This window comes from Sprattus sprattus (genome assembly GCF_963457725.1).
Source record: "Sprattus sprattus genome assembly, chromosome: 11".
Lineage (NCBI taxonomy): Eukaryota > Metazoa > Chordata > Actinopteri > Clupeiformes > Clupeidae > Sprattus > Sprattus sprattus.
Genome location: NC_137909.1, coordinates 24,524,700 through 24,545,414, shown reverse-complemented (window position 1 = coordinate 24,545,414; position 20,715 = coordinate 24,524,700). Strand labels below are relative to the sequence as shown.

The 20,715-nt window shown below is 44.1% G+C and overlaps 1 protein-coding gene across 2 annotated transcripts in view; it reads right to left on the bottom strand.

The window, feature by feature from the left end:
- olfm1b (olfactomedin 1b) overlaps positions 1–16,022 on the bottom strand; it is a gene marked incomplete at both ends in the record, with an annotated part of 23,597 nt that extends 7,575 nt beyond the window's left edge. The window contains 4 exons of one of the 2 annotated variants that reach the window (XM_080848038.1): positions 2,536–2,755; positions 4,460–4,615; positions 5,962–6,111; positions 15,957–16,022. In XM_080848038.1, the coding sequence (XP_080704164.1) occupies positions 2,536–2,755; positions 4,460–4,615; positions 5,962–6,111; positions 15,957–16,022 (592 nt within the window). Of the gene's footprint in view, positions 1–2,535; positions 2,756–4,459; positions 4,616–5,961; positions 6,112–8,534; positions 8,685–15,956 lie in introns of those variants that run through there. The other variant, XM_080848037.1, reaches the window with a different exon arrangement.
- Positions 16,023–20,715: the final 4,693 nt, after the last annotated feature.

The window sequence follows — 20,715 nt, the reverse complement described above, 5'->3', positions numbered from 1 at the left end:
GTGTGTGTCTGTGTGTGTGAGAGAGAAAGAGAGAGCGAGAGAGCGAGAGAGAGAGAGAGAGAGAGAGGTGGTTTGTGTGCAGGGTAGAAAGATAAAAAGGAACAAGGGAAACTGTGTGTCTGAGAGAGATGCTCTCTAAAATGCAATGAATCCACCAAGTCTTTTATCTTGTAGAAACTCATTATGCCTCTGTCAACCAGCTTACTGAGAGCTCTCAAATGGATTAGTGTGTGTGTGTGAGTGTGTTTCTGTGTCTATGTGCGTGTGTGTGCGTGTGTGTGTGTGTGTGTGTGTGTGTGTGTGTGTGTGTGTCTGTCTGTGTGTGTGTGTGTGTGTGTGTGTGTGTGTGTGTGTGTGTGTGTGTGTGTGTGTGTGTGTGTGTGTGTGTGTGTGTGTGTGTGTGTCTGTCTGTCTGTGTGTGAGTGTGTGTCTGTGTGTGTGTGTGCGTGTGTTTGTCTGTCTGTGTGTGTATATGTCCCCGAATGCATCAGAAAGAGAGCAAGAGTTAGAAGCAGACAAGAGAGAGAGGGAATGAGTGAGAGATGGTTTGTCTGTTCACACACTGTCTCCTCTCTTCAAAGCAGGTTGACACTAATCCACACACAGTACCCTTAAATTGACACAGGAGGAGTGAAACATGAAATGCTCAGCTCGTCTCTCCTCTGCACTGTGTTTCATTAGGGGGTGACGTGTCTTCTGATCCTGTCAGTTGTCAGAGCCGCTGCATAATTTAAGCCTGGCGTCTGTTCCCACTCTCATCCAAATTTGTATTTTTTTTTTGTGTCATTTTCAGACTCGGTGGAATGACGGTGTCACTCACAAGCGCACAAGACTCGGGAGTATTGAAACAGTGGGGTGATGCTGATGAGATACAGGCTGCCATGGTTATTAAAATTGCCTCCATGTTCAGTATATCACAGTCTCGCTTCAGACCCAGTGAAGTTGTCAGTAACATGACATAAATATTCGTGTCATTGCGCTTCACCTGGCCTATTTCCATGTAACTAATCAGTGCTTATGTATATGTGAAAGTGCCATCACACTTTATTTCATTGAGTCGTTTTTCCTTTAACATATACAGTATGCATTTGTGATCGTATGCCAATTCTCCTTTCATTAAGATGCCTGAACTAGCATCTGTTGCTTGGTGCTGAATACATTTAGCCTCATTTGTGAGTCGATTTTGGATTAAAGCATCAGTTTACAGAGGCAATGTAAACATGAATGTAAATTAAAGATTAACAATTATAATTTCAAATTGCTTACCACTGGATTCATTGAATCAAAACCCGACATCTCTGACACTGTCACCTGCCCTGTGAGGACGGGGCTCTGTCGTGACCTTTGGTGAACGTTACCTGGATGTTGATGGAATGTTCCAGTGCCTCAGCCTGACTCTGGCACTCAATAATGTTTGTGCATGCATTCATTTTGGCACTATGACAAACGGGGTAGATGGAGCACCTCTTACTGTCATAAAGATAAATGTTACTGTTATATATTATAGGTCACCATGGGAGGGTGGACATCATTTAGAGTGAAATGTGGTCTGTGTGTGTGTGTGTGTGTGTGTGTGTTGTGTGTGTGTGAGGGAAAGAGAGAGAAAAAAAGCGAGAAAGAGTGAGAAGGGAAGAAGGGAATGTACGTCAGTGAGTCTGTCACAGTGTGTGTGTGTTTGTGAGAGTGTTTGTGTGTGTGTGTGTTTGTTGCAGATGTAATTTTGAAATGTCTTTAGATACTCCTGGTTTCACTTCTCCATAGAAGGGTGCAAGTTCAGAAGTTTATGTTCAAGTTCAGGCAAAGTAATTGTTTTTGGTTTATGCGCAGATTTCAATCATTACTGTTCCGAGACTGATCACACAAAGTATTGGATTTTTGAACCCAGGATGTATATGATTCACATTCAGTATGTACCCAGTGTTAGACTTCACGTGTTTAATGTGTTCCTGTTCGTATTAGTATAAATGGAAGCTGCGTGTCTGTATGTGTACAAACTTTATATTTATGTATATACATGTACATGCTCTGTTTGGCAGCAATACATTCACTGTAGATTACTTGATATGTCCATATGAAAAGTGTCTGCATGTTCATTGTTATATACTAATGATTGTAACCAAAGTGCCAAGTCCATTTGTGGCTGTGTGTATGGAGAGGTAGGTGTGTGTCTGTGGGTGTGTGTATGGACAGGCGCCTATGTGTCTGTGGGTGTGTGTATAGACAGGCCCGTGTGTCTCTGTGGGTGTGTGTCTGTGGGTGTGCCTGGGCAGGTGGTGTGTGTCTGTGGGTGTGTGTATGGATAGGCGCGTGTGTGTCTGTGGATGTGTGAATGGACAGGCGCGTGTGTCTCTGTGGGTGTGTGTCCGTGGGTTTGTGTCTGGACAGGTGGTGTGTGTCTGTGGGTGTGTGAATGGACAGGCGCGTATGTGTGTCTGAGGGTGTGTGCCTGGACAGGCACGTGTGTGTGTCTGTGTGTGTGCCTGGACAGGCGCGTGTGTGTGTCTGAGGGTGTGCGGGTTCGCTCTCTGATCCTACCTAATTTCTGCATGCAGGCTCGCAGCCTCTCCTCTAGGTTATTGACTCGGGTGTGCAGCTCGTCGTAGTCATAGGCACCCAGCTCCTGCTGCAGCTCGCTGAGAACTGCCGTCAGGTTCTGCACCTCCTCCTTAAACTGCAAAACCAATTTGGCATCCGCCTTGTACTCCTCCAACACCGGTATCAGAGGCTTAAGCTCCGCCATTTTCGCCTTTATGCTCTGTCAGGGGGGGAGTTAGAATACACAGAAGTGGACCCAGGTGAGGGTGGTCAGTGGTGGTCAACATCCCCCCAAACCATTGCCCCCCTCCCTCCTAGGAGAAGCAACTGACTAAAACAAAAAAAGAGAATAAAAGAAATGGAGGCACGCTATCTGGACCTAGCACCCTGGCTACGCTACGCTACCGCTATCTTTGCCTAGCCTGGACACCTGCCTGAGTCAATAACTGCGGGCTGCTGTGTGGTGATGTGGCATTCGGTGTGAGCTTACGTGTGGTTTTGAATGTGTGGGTCCCTGTGTGAGTGTGTGTCTCTGTGTGTGTTTGTGTATGTGTGAGTGTTTGAGGCAAACCACAGGATCCAAACGCCGGCAGTCGTTTTCCATTGGCGAGGACACACTCTCCAGCACACTCAGCGGATTTTTGGGAAAGCGTTTTTATTGGTCATCATCGTTTAAAATGCAACATCTTACGGGTTACATGCTGGTACATGTCACACACAACAAAGTGGTTTTTGCTTAGGTCAATTTTTTAAATGGAGAATTATATATTTATATCATATATAGAGAAGTACTGAATAGAGGTAACCAAATATGCATAGACAAAACAAAGGATAAACCAACAGCAATAAAAAATAAAAATAATAATAATAATGTAACTTAAGTAGCCTGACAATTTGCATGCAGGAAGGGGTGTGACTGGTTGTTCAGTAGGGAAAAGGGGAGGTGTTTCTCTAATGGTGTCTTATCGAGTATCAGAAATAGTGAAATATTCAGCATGACTGACAGCCACTTCAGCCAATCATGGGTAAGACCTGCCTCTTCTCTCTCCTGTGGCTCTCCTATATCACTCTTTAAGTTAGCCCTGCAAGCAAGAAAACCACACACTTGTCACATGGTCTAACTTACTAACCTGTCTAGCACACACGTGCCAACACACACACTCATCATATACACAAACACACACACACACACACACACACACACACATGTAGTTTCACAATATAACACATTAAGAAAAGTTCAGCATGCATCATGGTGATCATACACTATGGGTGTGTACAGACAGAAATGTGTGTGTGTGTGTGTGTGTGTGTGTGTGTGTGTGTGTGTGGTTGGGCGGTTGTTGCCATGGGGACCCGTTCTTCACTGGGATGTGTAAAAGTGAGATTTTGTCTACTGTACTTTCACAGCTATCCTGCCTGTTCAATGATGCAATGCCTGGTAAAAACTAACTCAATGTCTACAGCATTGCCGGTGTAGTGAGACCAATTTCCAGTGAAGGAAGAGGGTGGTTGTGTGTGTCTAAACTGCAACGATATGAATCGGCAGCACAGTGCAGAGGCCATATAGGAGGGTATGGATTACACTTGGCTCAACTGACTGATTTGACATTTAGTCAGTGGATGTGTAGAACATGATTATTGTGTATCGGCATGCATGCAAATGTGTGCAGGGGCATATATTTGTGTGTGTGTGTGTGTGTGTGTGTGTCTTGTCTGTGTGTGTGGACACACGTGTGTGAGATTGATCTACATGTGCAAGAGATTGATGTACTGTATGTGCGTGTGTGTAAGCACGTCTGCATGGGAATATATACATTAACACCAGTTATCTGTGATTGTGTGTAAATGTTGGCGTGCTCACACATCCAAACATGCATGCAGATGTGTGTGTGTGTGTGTGTGTATGTGTGTGTGTGTATACCTTCAATTGCTTGGCGATATTCTGCTTGTGATTCTCCTCCACCTGTTTGAACTTGGTCTCCAGGCCTTTGAGCTGGTCCTCCATCCTCACGACGTACTGCAGGTCCCTCTGCGTCCGCTGGTCCAGGACCTGGATGGACTGGGTCATGTTCTGCACCTGCAAACACATACCACAAGGGGTGAGTGCGAGTGCTTTTCCCTTCGGCTCTATTAAATAAGCTGGTGATGATTTTACATTTAATAATGTGATGCCTCAACAGACACCAGTTCAAAGTGTGTATAAGGGGCTATGGGTGGATGCTGAAACTCTAAGTGATGCTAACATAAATAAATAAATTGATTGATTGATTGATTAACATAATGCTACATAGTGAGCCATAATTAGAGAGACATACATCACTGTGCTTTTGCTCCCATGACTATGAGCTTATTAATGTGTAATAACATGTGAGTGAGTCTGTGTTAAGGAAAGACTATGAGCTTATTAATGTGTAATAACATGTGAGTGCATCTGTGTTAAGGAAAGACGATGAGCTTATTAATGTGTAATAACATGTGAGTGAGTCTGCGTTAGGAAAAGACTAGTGCTGTGACATGTGGCTTTTGCTGTTCTTACTGCGCAGAGCGTAAAGAAGAGCATAGAGCTGCATTATTCAGTAGATATTTAAATTCAAATTCTATGCCCAAATTATGCTGATCCTATCTACAAAACAATCAAGGTAACTTTCTGTCTCTTTATCTCTTTGCTGCCCCCACCTTGTCCGTCCCCCTGGGTCATCTCTGTTTCTCTTATACCCTCCCCCATGCTCTCTCTCTCTCCCTCCCCCCACTCTCTCTCTCCCCCTCCCCCCTCCCTTCTTCTCTCTTACTGCGTGCCTCTCTGACATCATTGTGTTGTTTTGGAAAGATTGATAGTTTTCCTGTTTCAGGGGAGCTTATTAGAATCAAATGCCCTTGTGTGTGTGTGTGTGTGTGTGTGTGTGTGTGTGTGTGTGTGTGTGTGTGTGTGTGTGTGTGTGTGATCATTCTGCATGGCTAAATGGGCCTCAGGTGAGAGATGCCTTGAGTATGGGTCAGGGGCTGTTAGTTGGTTTCCATCTGATTTGGCTGTCATGGTAATGACTACTCGGGGTTGCCTTTAGGGACCAGTAGGTGGAGTGATGCCAAAGGGGGAGTTTCAATGAGGTGTGTTTCTGTATGTGTGTGTGTGTGTGTGTGTGTGTGTGTGTGTGTTCGCGTGTGTGTGTGTGTGTGTGTGTGTGTGTGTGTGTGTGTGTGTGTGTGTGTGTGTGTGTGTTGTGTGTGTGTGTGTGTGTGTGTGATTAATACCCAGAGGGAGAACGACAACTTGAAAAGGTGGAGACAGTGACTGAGGGAGAGGAAAAAATCGAGATGGTGTGATCACTTCTGTGTCTGTGTTTGAGTGTTTGTCTTTTCCATGCGTGTCTATGCGTCTGTGCGGGTGGGGGTGGGGGGTGAGAGGTCACGCGTTGCCATGGCTACCTTCTCCAGGAGTTGGCGGAGCTGCTTGGTGCGAGCGTCTCGGGAGCACATGGTCTGCTGGGGAGCCACCACCGTACACACACACCTGCCCTCACTGTCCTGAGCCGAGCTGTACACCTGCCAGGACTCCTCCGGGTTAGCTGGCAACACCTGAGACAGACAGACAGAGGGAGGGAGAGAGAGAGAGAGACAGAGAGGGAGACAGAGAAAGAGAGAGAGCGAGAGGGAGAATAAGAGGTGGGAGTGAGAAAAACAGAGATGGAGAGAGACAGAGGGAGAGAGAGAAAGAGAGAGAAAGGGAGGGAGAGGGAGAGGGGAAAAGAGAGGGAGAGAGAAAGAGAGGGAAAGAGAGAGAAAAGAAATGAGAGAGAGATAGGGAGGGAGAGGGAGAGAGAAAGGGAGGGTGAGGGAGAGAGAGAGGGAGAGAGTGGGTGAAGGGATAAGTGAAGAGACAAAAGGGGATGAGATGAGATGAGAAGATGACATAGGTTGAAAGATGACATGAGAGAGAATGACCAGAAGGAAGAAAGAGAAAGAAGAAGCAAGCAAACAGAGAAGAAACCAGTTTAGTGGAGTGTCTACATGCCTGGGATGTTTCAGATCGTTTTCCACATCCACATCAGGCACAGCACTGGGGCAATACACTTACCTATTGGCCCCATGCCCTCATAAGAGCGGCATAACCCAAATACTCTACTTTATTTGTGTTTCTAAATGACTTACATAACTATCTGCACAAATACACAAATAAACACACACACAGCAATGGAAGATTAGCCAAAGCTCCATCTGGACATGCAAAGGGTAGGCCCCGCCCCTTCATATCTCCCCCTGAAATCCAACTAATCAGAGTTTAATCACCAATCATCAGCACTCCAGAGCTATGTTACAGCATTCAGCACCAATCATCAGCACTCCAGAGCTATGTTACAGCATAGACCTCCAATCCCACCGCCCAGAGCAGAGCTGTCTTTGACAAATAAATCTGCAAGCCAATCCTTATGTAATAAATGTCATTGTCTTTCATTATACCCAACTTTTATATAGATACAGGGAGAGATGAAAATGCAATAAAATATAGCTAGACGAAATCACTGGTTGAACCAAAAATATTCATGTACTGCCAATACAGACAATGCATGGCTCTAGTCTCAATGAGCAACATGAAATGTGTAGAGTAAAAACACAAGGTACAGTTACCACTTCTGCATCCACAGAACTTGTTTAATGTGACCATTTCATGTTCTAAGAGCATGATGGCCGTGAGCATGTGAATACATGGGATGAGTGAGTCTCCACTTATGCATTCATATAGACGTATATAATACTATAGGCACTAAGCATTTGTGTGAGAGTATGCTTGTGTGTGTGAGAGTGTGAGTGTGTTTGTGTGTGTGTGTGTGTGTGTGTGTGTGTGTGTGTGTGTGTGTGTGTGTGTGTGTGTGTGTGTGTGTGTGCAGGATTTAGTACCATATAGCCATGGCTGCCCTCGTACCAGATTTCAGTGTTTGACAGTAAGGCAGACCTCCTACAAACCTGCACAATTAGTGAGCACTGTGCCCTTGCGCTCTCAGTGTGTGGGTATGTGTGTGTGTGTGTGTGTGTGTGTGTGTGTGTGTGTGTGTGTGTGTGTGTGTGTGTGTGTGTGTGTGTGCAAGGTGGGTGGAGTTGATTTATGAGTAGAAATAGACATAATCCACTAGGGATCCTATTACCGATGTTACCAAAACATCTACAAATATCTACCTTCCGGGTCTCCTCAATCTGACGAGAGTTAATAAGTGATGGATTCAACTACTTGCCAGTAGCTTGTGTTTTTTGCAGGTGGACATTTCGTATTCTTAGAAATTGCTTCGCTGAGTTTGCCTATACTCTATTTGAATGCCGATCTCTGCCAAATTCAGCATTCTAATTCAGGATGCCTTAAATGTCCTTTGTCCTGTTGCGATTTCATATTGCACTGATAGGAAAGCTCGTGTGGAGCCTTGGCTACTACAGCGACAGTAAAGGAGGGGAAATGATTTCGTTTCGCTTAGTGACCTTGAAATTGACTTTTTAAAACAAACTCCCAGTCACATTCATTTCATTCATAAAACGTAGTGACTCTCGGTTATTTCTTAACAAGCTAGGCCAATGTGGAGCCATTGACTCTCTCACACCTTGCGACTCTCCTCATTCTCACTGCAAAATGTGGTACTGTGCCAATCTGTGACTCCCCCCACCCCCATTCTTCCTGCTCGTACCCCGCCTCTCCCGAAAATAACACCGTAAGCCACTACCGATGACAGCCGAAGCAACTATCACACTATCACGTTACACTCAGAGAGGGATCACCCCGCACGTCTCTATTTAAAACCGACCTCTTTGCATTCATTCAGTTTTTTGTCAGATAAAATGGGTTACAAAACACACAATAGTAAAAAGAAGAAGAAAAAACCACTAGCCGTCCATGCAGCAAGTGTGCCCATGTTCATTCATACGCTTATGTAAACTCGTAAAGATTCGAGCTACGGAAACCTGAGCCCAGAGTGACAGCACTCTACGAATAAATAGTTAAGCCTTAACGCACTTACTCCAGTACTCCTGTCCGGGTATCCTCCCTGCGCTGCGGTGAGCTTGGTGGTATTGAGTCCCACTAGTGAGGGCAGCGTCTGGGACATCCAGTTGGTGATCATAGCCATAGTGCTGAGCACCACTCCGATCTTCAGCAAAGGCACCGACATGATCTCTAATATTGCGCAAAGCTTTACCAACTTAGAACCTTCATTCCATACAATCTAGCGGGGAAAAGGGGGGATAAGCCCCGGTGCCTGGAGCAGCCTGATGCATTATCTCCTGCACTCTCCCCGGCTCTTGTACGCTCTCCTCTCGCATTTCTGTTCGGCAGATAGAGGGGGTTCAGAGGTTTTTTTAGAAAGAACCCCGATGGATCAAGAAGAATATCAAAGACGAGAAAAAGTCAAGGTGAGGAGCGGCAACAAATAATGTTTCCAGGTTTCTTCGACGAACTAGTGACACTCGCGTCTCTTTCCGCTCTTAATTTTCCGTTCGTTCACGCCCTCAGCCACCGCTCTTGTGCGGCACGCAGTCCGTAACTAAATGGCAAAGACTGAGAGTACACACAGACAGCCCGAGCTTACGATAGATAAGTGAGAGGGTGGCGTCACGCAGGGTCTATATAGAGGGGTGAGCGCGCGATGTGATGTCAGGTTATGTCTGCATGGGAGACTACCGCCCCTATCTGCACATCTCACTGTTGGACCCCCCTCTGACGCGCGCTGAGTTAGCTTCACTGCCCTAACAAACACTCCAAACAGGACGTTTGTCCCCCCCATTCGCTCCCGGGAGGATGGCAGAGGTCGCACTCTTGGCGTGATCAGATGCTCAAGCGCTTAATTATCCCTGCACAGGTGACATTTTTATTTACCCCCTCCCCCCCGTGGTTAGCAGTCTGTTGGTCTCCAGGAATAACTCAGTTGATGTTAATTTAATGATAGCCCCAACAAAATTACATCTCAGTATGCTTTAATTGAGGCTTTGCTTCTGTTTGTCTAGCAACGCACAGCCAATGACAAACAAGGGGGAGAACTCGCCCAACAAACAGGGTACAAGCTGTGATCATTTATCACATAGTTCCGTTCCTGTGAGGTACGGATACATCAATATCACGGCAGAGCCGGTGTATCAGAACAGCACGGTCGAGGAAAAAAACCCTCTGATTTGAAAGCTCCCGGGGTGCGCTCTGCACTGCGCGCCGCCCTTACGCACAACCGAAACAGCTTCGTGCGTTAAAAGGACAAGAGCGCCATCCGGTCGACACTAGTGGTACTGTTCGTGACAGACCTGAAGGCCTACGTGATGCAATTGGACTTGGATAATAGAATGGCATGGACACCTGACTGCACTTGCGGGGTAATCAATTCGGCGAACATGATTCAGGCATTTCCCTGTTATTGTTATCGGGACTATGCAGGGAAAGGCTTCAAAGTGAAAACGGCTGATTAAAAGTACTGCGCTCACAAGACCATTGTGCAGATTTAGAGGGGGGCGTGGCGCCACAAGTAGGATTCATTTATAGGCACACGATCGGTCCAAATATACTGCATGAAACAAAGATCCGTCTCCAAGCCACAAGGGCTTAAGGTCTGATTTTAACTTATTCTGCCACGTCTTGCGCTGCCACAATGTTTCCGGTGGAATTGCAGTTTCCGGCTCAGATGGCACTTCAGCCATATATATCATATATAATGTAGAACAACCTTTCCACGTTTACAACCCATCTACATTTTAAATAATAACACTTGTTTAGGCTATTATGAGATGAGCTAACAGTGTTATTTCATTTAATTATTGGCGTTAATACCCTGTTTAGAAAACGGCAAAAGATGCTATAGTCAAATAAGCGTTATTTTAATGTAAGGGTGATATCCCTGCAGAATATCACCGTTTATCTCTGGATCCAACCGATGTTCTACCCCTTCGAATATATATGTATATATGTATGTATATCTAGGAGACGTTTCTGTTTCTAAATTGGTTTAAAAAAAAGGCGAGACGCGTTTTCTACTGTTGAATAAAACATCCGACAGAAAAATCTGAAACCAAGTGGGTCACATACACAGGCGTTCTTCACGAGTCTCTCTATCTTTCGAAATATCTGCGGCTTTGAACGTGCTTGTTTGTTTGTCAGAGAGGGAAAGAAAGCGAGAGAGCTGAATGACACACAGAGCCGGCTGTGTGGTTTTGACTGAAGGGGGACTGGTAACATTACGCCCCCAATAGCTGAAACATGCAACTACACCCTACGAACCAAACCCCCATGATTGTGTAGCATTTTGCCAGGATATTAACACATTCGGGGATTATTAAAGGGCTGAATATTACCCGACAGCAGATCAGAGTTCTGTATCTAAATGAAAGATTCCTTAATACACATTAAAGAGCATTGCCATTGCTCATAAAAATAAGATGAATATCTGTGTACTGCACGAACTAGTGTTTCCTTCATGATAAGCAAGAAGTATGTAGTCTAGCTGGTGTTGTGAGTTTTCACAATAAGTAACATACAAGAAACAGTTAATACTTGACTGCATGTAGATTTTGGCCTTTTGGCCAGTGTGTAACATACAAGAAACAGTTCATCATTTACTGCATTTAGGTTTTGGCTTTTTGGCATTTTCTCCAGGTGACCACCTGATTCATTTGCTGACCTTTTCATCTGTTTGCTTATCACTCTGTTTTTCGACAATACAAAATTTCACAAGATATATCTGCCTCTCTACGTGTCCCTCTACCTCAGGAGCCCCATCTTTGTTTTTCTTCCTGATAGCTTTTGTCTGTCTGCCCACAAGTCTTCCTTCATGCCTTTAGCTCCTCTGACTGGCAATATTACCTGTCTGTCTGTCTTACCTTTCTTTTTCTCTGATAGGGTGGCCGCTTACACTGTGATTCACTGTTAGTGAAATCATGAAAATGGCTGCTGTGTGGCAGAGTGTGTGACAACGTTCGGAGACACCCTCATCGCCACCTGGCCACCAAGTCAACTGATGTGGAAGATTTAACCTCCCCATGTCTAGGGTCATGTGAGATGTAGACCCAGCATGTTTTCACAGACCTTCGTGAGGGCTCACGTTAAAAGTGCCCATTCAGCAGCCAAGAATGTTTCAATAATTGAATATATCTGAGAGGATTCTGTTTTTTTTTGTTCTTTGTGATTATGAAGGTCATGGCATGTTTGCACATCTCAACAGAATCACTTTACAGTGCTTCAGCGATTGGCAATTCCTTTTAAATCCCTTGCCAGATAACTTTGTGTGTCTGACATGTTTAGTAGGTTTTTGATTTATGTTTGCCTCATCTATTTAATTAACTTATAATGCATGTAGCCATAAAGAAGACATCACAGGAGACTGACCCCAGTCAAACACATAAATCTGTAATCGTTTGATCTCAGGCTGACTTTACCAAAGCCCCAGCTCTGTACCCAAGGAGGATCTGTTCATTAAATTTCAATATTCCAACAACTTTTAATATTAATGTGCACACAGACTAGGAAAATGCTCCTCTGTCTGAGTAAATTGTGGTGGCCATTTATCAGTTGTTATTTTAGTGTGATGTATCGTGGCCATCTTCTGGTAAATGAGGCCATTTGTCCTTCAGGAGGATTCACAAAGCATGGTACTCAATAAAGCTGAAGCACAGCAAAGCTAAATAAAAAGTAAGAGAAATGAACTTAAGACAAAATGTGGGAATGAGGTTCTTAAATGTATGTTAAGAAAAAACTATGTTTGATGCATATGATGATGTTAAGGACAAGTAGGACAAGTTACTGCAGTTTGAAAGTCACCCATATATCTGTTTTAAGTAGAGAAACTACTTAACATCAATCCCATACTTTTTTGACACACTCTCTTGTTCTCTCTCTCTCGCTCACTTCTCTCTCTCTCCCTCCCTCTCTTTCTCTCTTTCTCTCTCTCTCTCTCTCTCTCTCTCTCTCTCTCTCTCTCCCGGGTAAAATAAATAAACCTTGGACAGTCAATCAGATGACCGCAGGCCTGTCTCTCTCTCCTGCAGAATGGGATTGATTGCAGCTGCAATTTGCATAGCAAACATTTTTTTTCTTATAAACCACACACACACACACACACGCACACACACACACACACACACACACACACACACACACACACACACACACACACACACACACACACAGACACCAAGACACACACACAGACACATTTTTCTTTGAAACCTCTGCCAAACTTCCTTTGCCCTTTCGTTAAAGCACCCCACCCCCCCAAATCAACAGCAGAAAACACACATTCATTCCTTACACAGAAATATGTACCTTGTACCTGTGTAGGTGGGAGTAGCAAGGGCATTTGTGTGGTTTGTGTGTTTTTTGGTTGGATATGAAAATGAATATAGGTGAAACAGCTGTACTCCACTATAGTATTTGTGTTCGCTGACTGCAACTGTGTGTGTGTGTGTGTGTGTGTGTGTGTGTGTGTGTGTGTGTGTGTGTGTGTGTGTGTGTGTGTGTGTGTGTGTGTGTGTGTGTGTGTGTGTGTGTGTGTGTGTGTGTGTGCGCGTATGAAGGTTGGACAGATGTGTTTATGCATTGTATTGTTTACAAGAGCTTTGCAGTGTTGAACAGCTGTTTCTTTCTGTTCAAACTGAATAAACACAACCACGAAGATCAACCTGGTTTCAGTCATTCAACCTGACATCTCCTCCAACAAAGACCTAGGAGTAATGTAGGTCTCTAATTGAATGCCCTTCTGTGTAAAGCGTACAGATGGTAGATACCACGCTATTCAAGAGGAATAAAAGGAACCATGGGTAATGTAGTGCACTAATTGTGCTCCATTTCTGCACAAAGACTGCAAATGGAGATAATACTAAGATCCAAGTGAAAGATGCGGAATATTACAATATGGACTGAAATACAACGGAACAAATCTGAGAACATCTGAAGGTGAGACCATGATTAAAGTCATGCTTAGGAATGAGAGTATGGGTGAACGTGCAGTATTGACTTTGAGACGTGGCTCTGTGAGGTTTTTAGATGCCTGTGAAAAACAATGACGTTGAGCACCGTAATAATAGCCTTGTGTGCATGTGTGCAGGTGTAGCTGCCAGCATAGATGTGGTAATGACTGTATTTAAATGCAATTCAAGCCCTTTTGTCTCAGGCTCAAAGTTCAGAGTGCTGTGGAAGGGGGGGGGGGGGGGGGGGGGCACAAAATAGGAGAAAAGATACATGTAATGCTCTGAAATGGAGGGTAGAGGATTTGGCCTGAGGATGATTGAGAGGACATGCTGACAGCAACCAGAGGAAGGGAGCGTAAAAAAGAGGAAAGAAAACAGATATGATGAAATGAATAAAGAGAAGGAAGCAGTGAGGATAAATGAAGACAACCACAATGGCTGCTGAGGGCTGTTAGCACAAGAGCAGTGGAGAGGAGCGAGGTACTACGGTTGAGGTGGTTAGATATTGGATGGTATGATATTGAGTGCCGTTGACCTCAGTTCACATTTTTGAGTGCAGCAATGTTTAACACCATCCAGTGTATGCCACTTCGTTTTCCTAGTTGCCATAATGTGCCTGCTTGCCATGTACCAGGGATGATGTGGGCAAATTAAATCAATTAGGTTGCTAATTAGGTGACATTAATTATTTAATTGCGCATTGAGAAAGCACTGCAGGCCAGACACTGAGGGAAGTGAAACATAGAAGATAAGTGTTTTCAGTATTAACCAACAGCCTTTGTTCTTCATTTAAATCATTAATGCCGACATTCTTTTTCCAGGCTGGGTCTGTCTTGCTCGTGTAATAAGAGCATAGTTTGTAGGATATACATACTGGTACCAAAACCTAGCAATCATGACTGGACATTAACACTGCCTATATGTGAATGCAGTGTGGATGTGGATGTGGATGTGGATGTGGATGTGGATGTGAGAAGCTGTGAGTGATTTTCTTGAAGGTGCATTAATCAATATTGGCCTAATAAACTGAGAGATCCAGCTAACTGAATGTGATATCTATCTCCAGATAATGTATTGGCAAACTATTAGTTCCAGACAGTTCATAAGCCGTAGACCACACATTCACACCTCACTAATAAGTTAGGCAATTTTAATTTGCAAAAAGCATCGTTTAATAAACACGAACTCTTCTTCTTATTTCACCCAGATTTTGTCTATAGTAAACACATTTTCAGCTCGTACTATCATCCCGCTAGGATGAAACGGTTATCAGACACTTATGCATTTGATGAAATCTTACTGTATAGCCCAAGTTGCCATTCCCGCGGGCGTATCGCTGTGCGCGCTATGTCACCCAGATGTTTAGAGGTATTTAATGAGGTATGCCTCTCTGATAACAACCACCACACACCAGGGCTTAGATATTACGCTAACTGCTGAAAAGGTTGTCGGCGTGACCTTTTGGCAACCTTCGCAAATATTACTTCGCAACATAGCATTGCTAGTTCTTAAGTTTGAGGGATATAAAGTTAGGCTTTCGGAAGTCACCTTCATTTCGAACTCCATGCAGGCCTATAGGCCTGTCGTTCTATCGTGTGATATATTCGAGTGTCTCTAGTTCTAAAGCATCTTGATTCGGGTGAGTAGTGATGAAATTGTGTGTTGGAAAAGTACAAACCGTGTGGGTTACATTATTGCATTGCCTAAATTATTTACATAGCTTGCTTGCCTTAAATGATTTACCTGTGAAAATGATTAAACTATCACTGTTTGTACATGATGAAGGTCGAGCTTTCCACTGAGTTTCGGCAGGACAGATCTATTTCACAGCAAGTTCAATAAAACACACCCTACATTCCGAGAGCGCCGGGAGAAGCCTGAGAAATTCAAGAGGCTTAATTGATGTTCAGAGCACTCCGCTGAGATTTACTTCTAACGGAATGGCACAGAGGCTAGCCCTATGAGCGAATCCTACGTGATTGTGATGAGACATTTGAGTGAGCAACCTTTACGGCTGACTCCCCTAAACAATTTTGGAGGATGCAGGCAGTACATAAACAATGCCGTATCTCACATTACTTTTGGGGGTCGGGTCGGAAGAGGAATTTGTGAATGAGATAAACGTGTGACAATAGCACTTTTGGATATATGATCAAACATTAGCTCTAGGCTACTTATAATATCACTTTGTTTTGGACAGCACTTGAGCAATCCTAATGTTTTTTTTTGAATAACATTAAGCATGAAGTGGGCAATGTTCCCAGTACAACGGGTAGTTGCCGGTTTTGATAATATAGATTGTGCGGTTGTGTGGCGAGGCAGGCGCTCTCTATATTGCCATACCCATCGGAGAGCTATCCTCCTCATCGGTGTGAAACCCCTGTTTTAATCTGTTGAAGAGCAGTATAGCAGTCACCTCTCAAAACATCGCCACTAATCTGTGTGAGATTTGAAGCCAATTTGCGAGGCTGCGCTCTGAGGTAAGATGGCGATGGACCTACTTGAGTGAGTTCGCTGCCCATCAGAATGAGGAGGATGAGACTCTGGAGCTTGCTCGTGGGCTGCATCTTTCGCTACCCGTACGCAGCGCTCTCTCACATGCAGAAGCGATGCCTGGTCAGTCCCTCCAAGAGCGACTCTCTCTCTCCTCTCTCCTCACCGGTGACTCGCGGTCCCTCGCGTGATCTCTACCTCAGAAACCGAACAAGAGAAAGTCGGAGATCGGTTTCACGCAGCCGTTTCTGGGCATATTTATTTCAGTCCACTCTCTCGTTCAGCGTTCTCTCTTCCGTTTCTCTCTCCTTGCGTCTTTACCACCTCAGGTTTGGTGGTCTCTCACGGCGGATGTTTTTTCCCCTGCTGTGTTGCGTTGAAGCCAATGTAGGAGTGTGTTAATCGTGTTGGTAAAAGTTTGTCTATGAATGGCGCTGTCGAGCGAACGAAAGAGGGCAAAAATTGGGCGAGAACGGGAGCTCTCCGCGGTGCTGAAACCGGATGTGACATCAGCAACGCGTGGGAAATTCAACGAGAGTCGGGGTGAGAGAGAGGGAGAGAGAGCAAGATTTCAATTGGATCTTACAAGACCGAGGTCGCGTCAAAACATTCCATACATATTTAAGTCAATTTAAATGGTCTACCACATCATTTTAGGGTTGTGTCTCTGCAGAGACACAGAGAAACAGCAGAAGGATGAACGTAAAGGTTTTAACGATCAAAAAGAAGAAAAGGGCAAATCTATTAAGCCAATTTACGGAGTGCTGTCAGTCCATCAGCAAAACGATTCCTGACATTTCAAAAGTTTTGCATAACTAAGTGTCATTAAAAACACACTTGTTATTTAAATCATGCATTATTTCTGTTGGTGATGTTATAATTGTTTTTTTCAGTGTGGGTTTATGTGCACACAACATTCCCTGGCTCATCTTCGTGACATTAAAACATGAACACATGCATTCTGGTTTGTTTGCTGCCTGGTGTGGGTCTAATTGATTGGTTTTGTACACATCAAATTTTATTGTAATGTAAAATAGTGATCGTAGACTTATTAGAGGGGTTTCATATGCATGTGAGTGTAAACCCTTGTGCCTTTGTGACAATTATGTTGGCACAGTTTTCATGTGTATGATTATATGGTATGATGTGTGAATGTTTCTATTTCTTGAAATGGAAAGATAGAGAGCGATAGAAAGAGAGAGAGAGAAGGATAAACAGGGGGAGAGAGGGAATATAAATGCAGCACTATGCACTGGTTCAGAAGGGCAGTGCTTTTCTTCTGAGAGGATTTGATTGGCTCTGCTGCTGCAGGGATTTATGCTCCTCGACAGTTACAGACCCTGTTCCAGTGTGTGTGAGTGTGTGTGTGTGTGTGTGTCTGTGTGTGTGTGTGTGTGTGTGTGTGTGTGTGTGTGTGTGTGTGTGTGTGTGTAATGCTGATGCTTGTCTTAGCCTGCGAGGCGCAGTAATGTCAAGGAACAAATAGGAGCATAGGGTTATCCTCAAATATTTATGCTCACATCTATCCCCCCTCGTTCTGCCTCTCGTTGTGCCTCTGTCTCCTCTCTCTCTCAGATACAGTGGGTATGCAGAGTATGTGCTCTAGCAGTTCACGGTCTGTTGACCATGCCGCGGCTTTGTGTGTTGCCTGTTCCATTTACAGTGCAGTCGGGCATGATGAGTGGGCTGGATTTGTATGTGAAGCAGATCAAGCACTGTTACAGCTATACATTATGTGTGTGTGTGTGTGTGTGTGTGTGTGTGTGTGTATGTGTGTGTGTGTGTGTGTGTGTGTGTGTGTGTGTGTGTATGTGTATGTGTATGTGTATGTGTATGTGTATGTGTATGTATGTCTGTGTGTGTGTGTGTGTATGTGTCTGTGTGTGTGTCTCTGTGTTTGTGTGTCTCTGTGTTTGTGTGTGTGTGTGTGTGTGTGTGTGTGTGTGTGTTTGTGTGTGTGTGTGTGTGTGTGTGTGTGTGTGTGTGTGTGTGTTTGTGTGTGTGTGTGTGTATGTGTGTGTGTGTGTGTGTGTGTTTGTGTGTGTGTGTCTGTGTGTGTGTGTGTGTGTGTGTGTGTGTGTGTGTGTGTGTGTGTGTGTGCGTCTGTGTGTGTGTGTGTGTGTGTGTGTGTGTGTGTGTGCGTACCAGTGGCTGAAAGCTATGTATCCCCAGTTGCCCTGATTTGAACAGATCCTCTCAGACACTTATATTAGAGGCTGTTTGATCTGCTTCATAGACCAATCATAAAAATAGAAGGAGAGAGCGAGATGGTGCTTTCCATGGTGAGCCAACTAAAACCCATTACACATAATGGGAGTTACACTGCCCTTCTCTATGCTGTGACATAATCTCACTGACCCCTCTCCCAAAGGCTTCCTGTGTGTGAGAGAGTGTGTGTGTCCTAAAGTGAGCACTGACCCACCCATGTTCGCACTTGCTCATGGTATTACTGTAAATGAAAGACATCAAATGAGCTTTAGTTCATGCATGGCCGACTGTGATAGTTGCTTATTGCTTTGCTCATTGCCAGCTGCCCATCAATGAAATTAGGTTCCCGCAGTGTTCTTATCAAATTCATGTTTACACTCACCCACCCACCCACCCATGAACTCCCTGTGTTTTTATTTTCCACACGCGTACACAAAATTAGACGTGCACCCAGAAATACATGCATCCTTCATCTCCCTCTCTCCGCCACACAGAGGCAACCACACTGGAGGTCCTGTGGGAATTACTGAATAAAGCAGCCGCTGGATTATTGCAGCAGCCAACCCACACTGCGGCTATTGTTAGAGGTTGGCACTGTGTGTGTGTGTGTGTGTGTATGTGCGTGTGTGTGTGTGTGTGTGTGTCCATGTTACGGCCTTTGTGTGTTAATGTTGAATGCAAAGGGCATATTGTGCAAATTGCATGAAATAACCTGAGGTTTTGCTTTAATATTCTTTTATTAATGTCATATATCTCAAATATATCCCTGCTGTAGGGTGTGTGTGTGTGTGTGTGTGTGTGTGTGTGTGTGTGAAACATGTGTGTATGTGTGTGCATGAGTTTTTTATTCAGTGTGTGTCTGTAAGACTACCAGTCTCCACTGGTATGGACATTGCATCAGATTAAAATGATTTCTTCCTACAATCTCACCAGGATACCAGTGGCGAATATGTCAGCGTGAGCCCCACCTGTTACAGACAGATGTTTCATTCTTCTGAAATTTCCTTGTAAAAGAATTTAACACACACACACACACACACACACACACACACACACACACACACACACACACACACACACACAAATGGAGCCACACCCACATACAGTACATACAGCTCTCGTGGTCCCTGAACATAGTAACACATCCCATATGCCTACATACAGAACATATGGTTAAGACAAAGCAGAATGTATTGTGGCTGAGGGAAATTATGCTGCTGTCAACAAACCGCTCCCACAGTGAAAAATGTTTTACAACAGGGTAGCACACATGCAACATTACACACACCTCACACACACACACACACACTCACACACACAACTCACACACACACACACACACACACACACACACACACACACACACACACTAACACACACACCTCACACAATGAATACGCATGGCTTGTCTTTCCCTTCAGCAATAAAAATTACTGATAGCATCAAGGTAAAGAGATTAGCATAGTATGCTGCACCACACCACAGAAGAAAAGGACAGGAGAATAATACAAATATGTATATATCAAAGAGAGTATCAGTGTTATACATGTTAAAAATAATCTTTATTAATCTGAATAAGAAAGGTTAAACCACTATGGAATGCGGTAATAGTGGTCCCTGTTACAACAATGACCTGTTCTTAGCCTAATTAAGTCCTCTGTAGTCTCTAACTTACCCTTGGTCGGCACTCTGTTCCGCTTGCTTTCTTGGCTTCCTCCATTTGTCTTTATCTGTAGCTGACAGCCTCTCACATCTCCCAGTGACTCGCTAATCCTTAACCATAATAATCTGTTAAAACATGTTTAAAATGCTCCGAGAATGCAGCGGAAGTGGCTGCAGAAGACTTTGGTCAGATCACTGCATTAGGCCTCTGCAACCGTGCTATAAGGTTATCATTAAGGACTGTGAAATGCCGATGGACATTGAGCATGAGAATTCAATTAGCTTTTATCCCTGACCTTGGCCACTCTTCAAAGCTGTGAATGTCACTGTAATTGAACAGATTCAATATGTTCCACTCTTGAATGGGGGCATGACTTCGTAAAAATTTGGTTAACAAAACAGTTGAGTATTAAAACGTATAACTTCACAGAATTAAAATTAAAAAAATAAAACGATCGTTTAAAAGTCAGGCAAACTACGTTGCTGCTCAGCGAAAAATAGAGGTCCTGGTATTAGCCAGTTCCTGCCTAGTAACTAATCTTAACCAATCAATGCACTAGAATTACATTATCAACCCATCGTTTTTTGCATCAACATTCTAGAATTTGATTGTCCACCGATCGTTTTAGGAGTCAATCCATCGTCTACCGACACATACTCGTTAAAGTCATGGCACTCCAAAATCAACAGACTGCAGGGCAACTAGCAGCGCTTTTTTTCAAAATGGCTACTATGCATCAAATGATAGACTTGTTTTTTTTTGTCAAAGCCCTGGGGTTTGTGAGTTATTTTAAGACTGACCACGCCCCTGATGGATCATTTAGGCTTGACTTGGTGATTGTTTAGCGATGTCTATTTTTGTGATTTTTATATTTAGGCCTGTGCGTGGCCCTAACT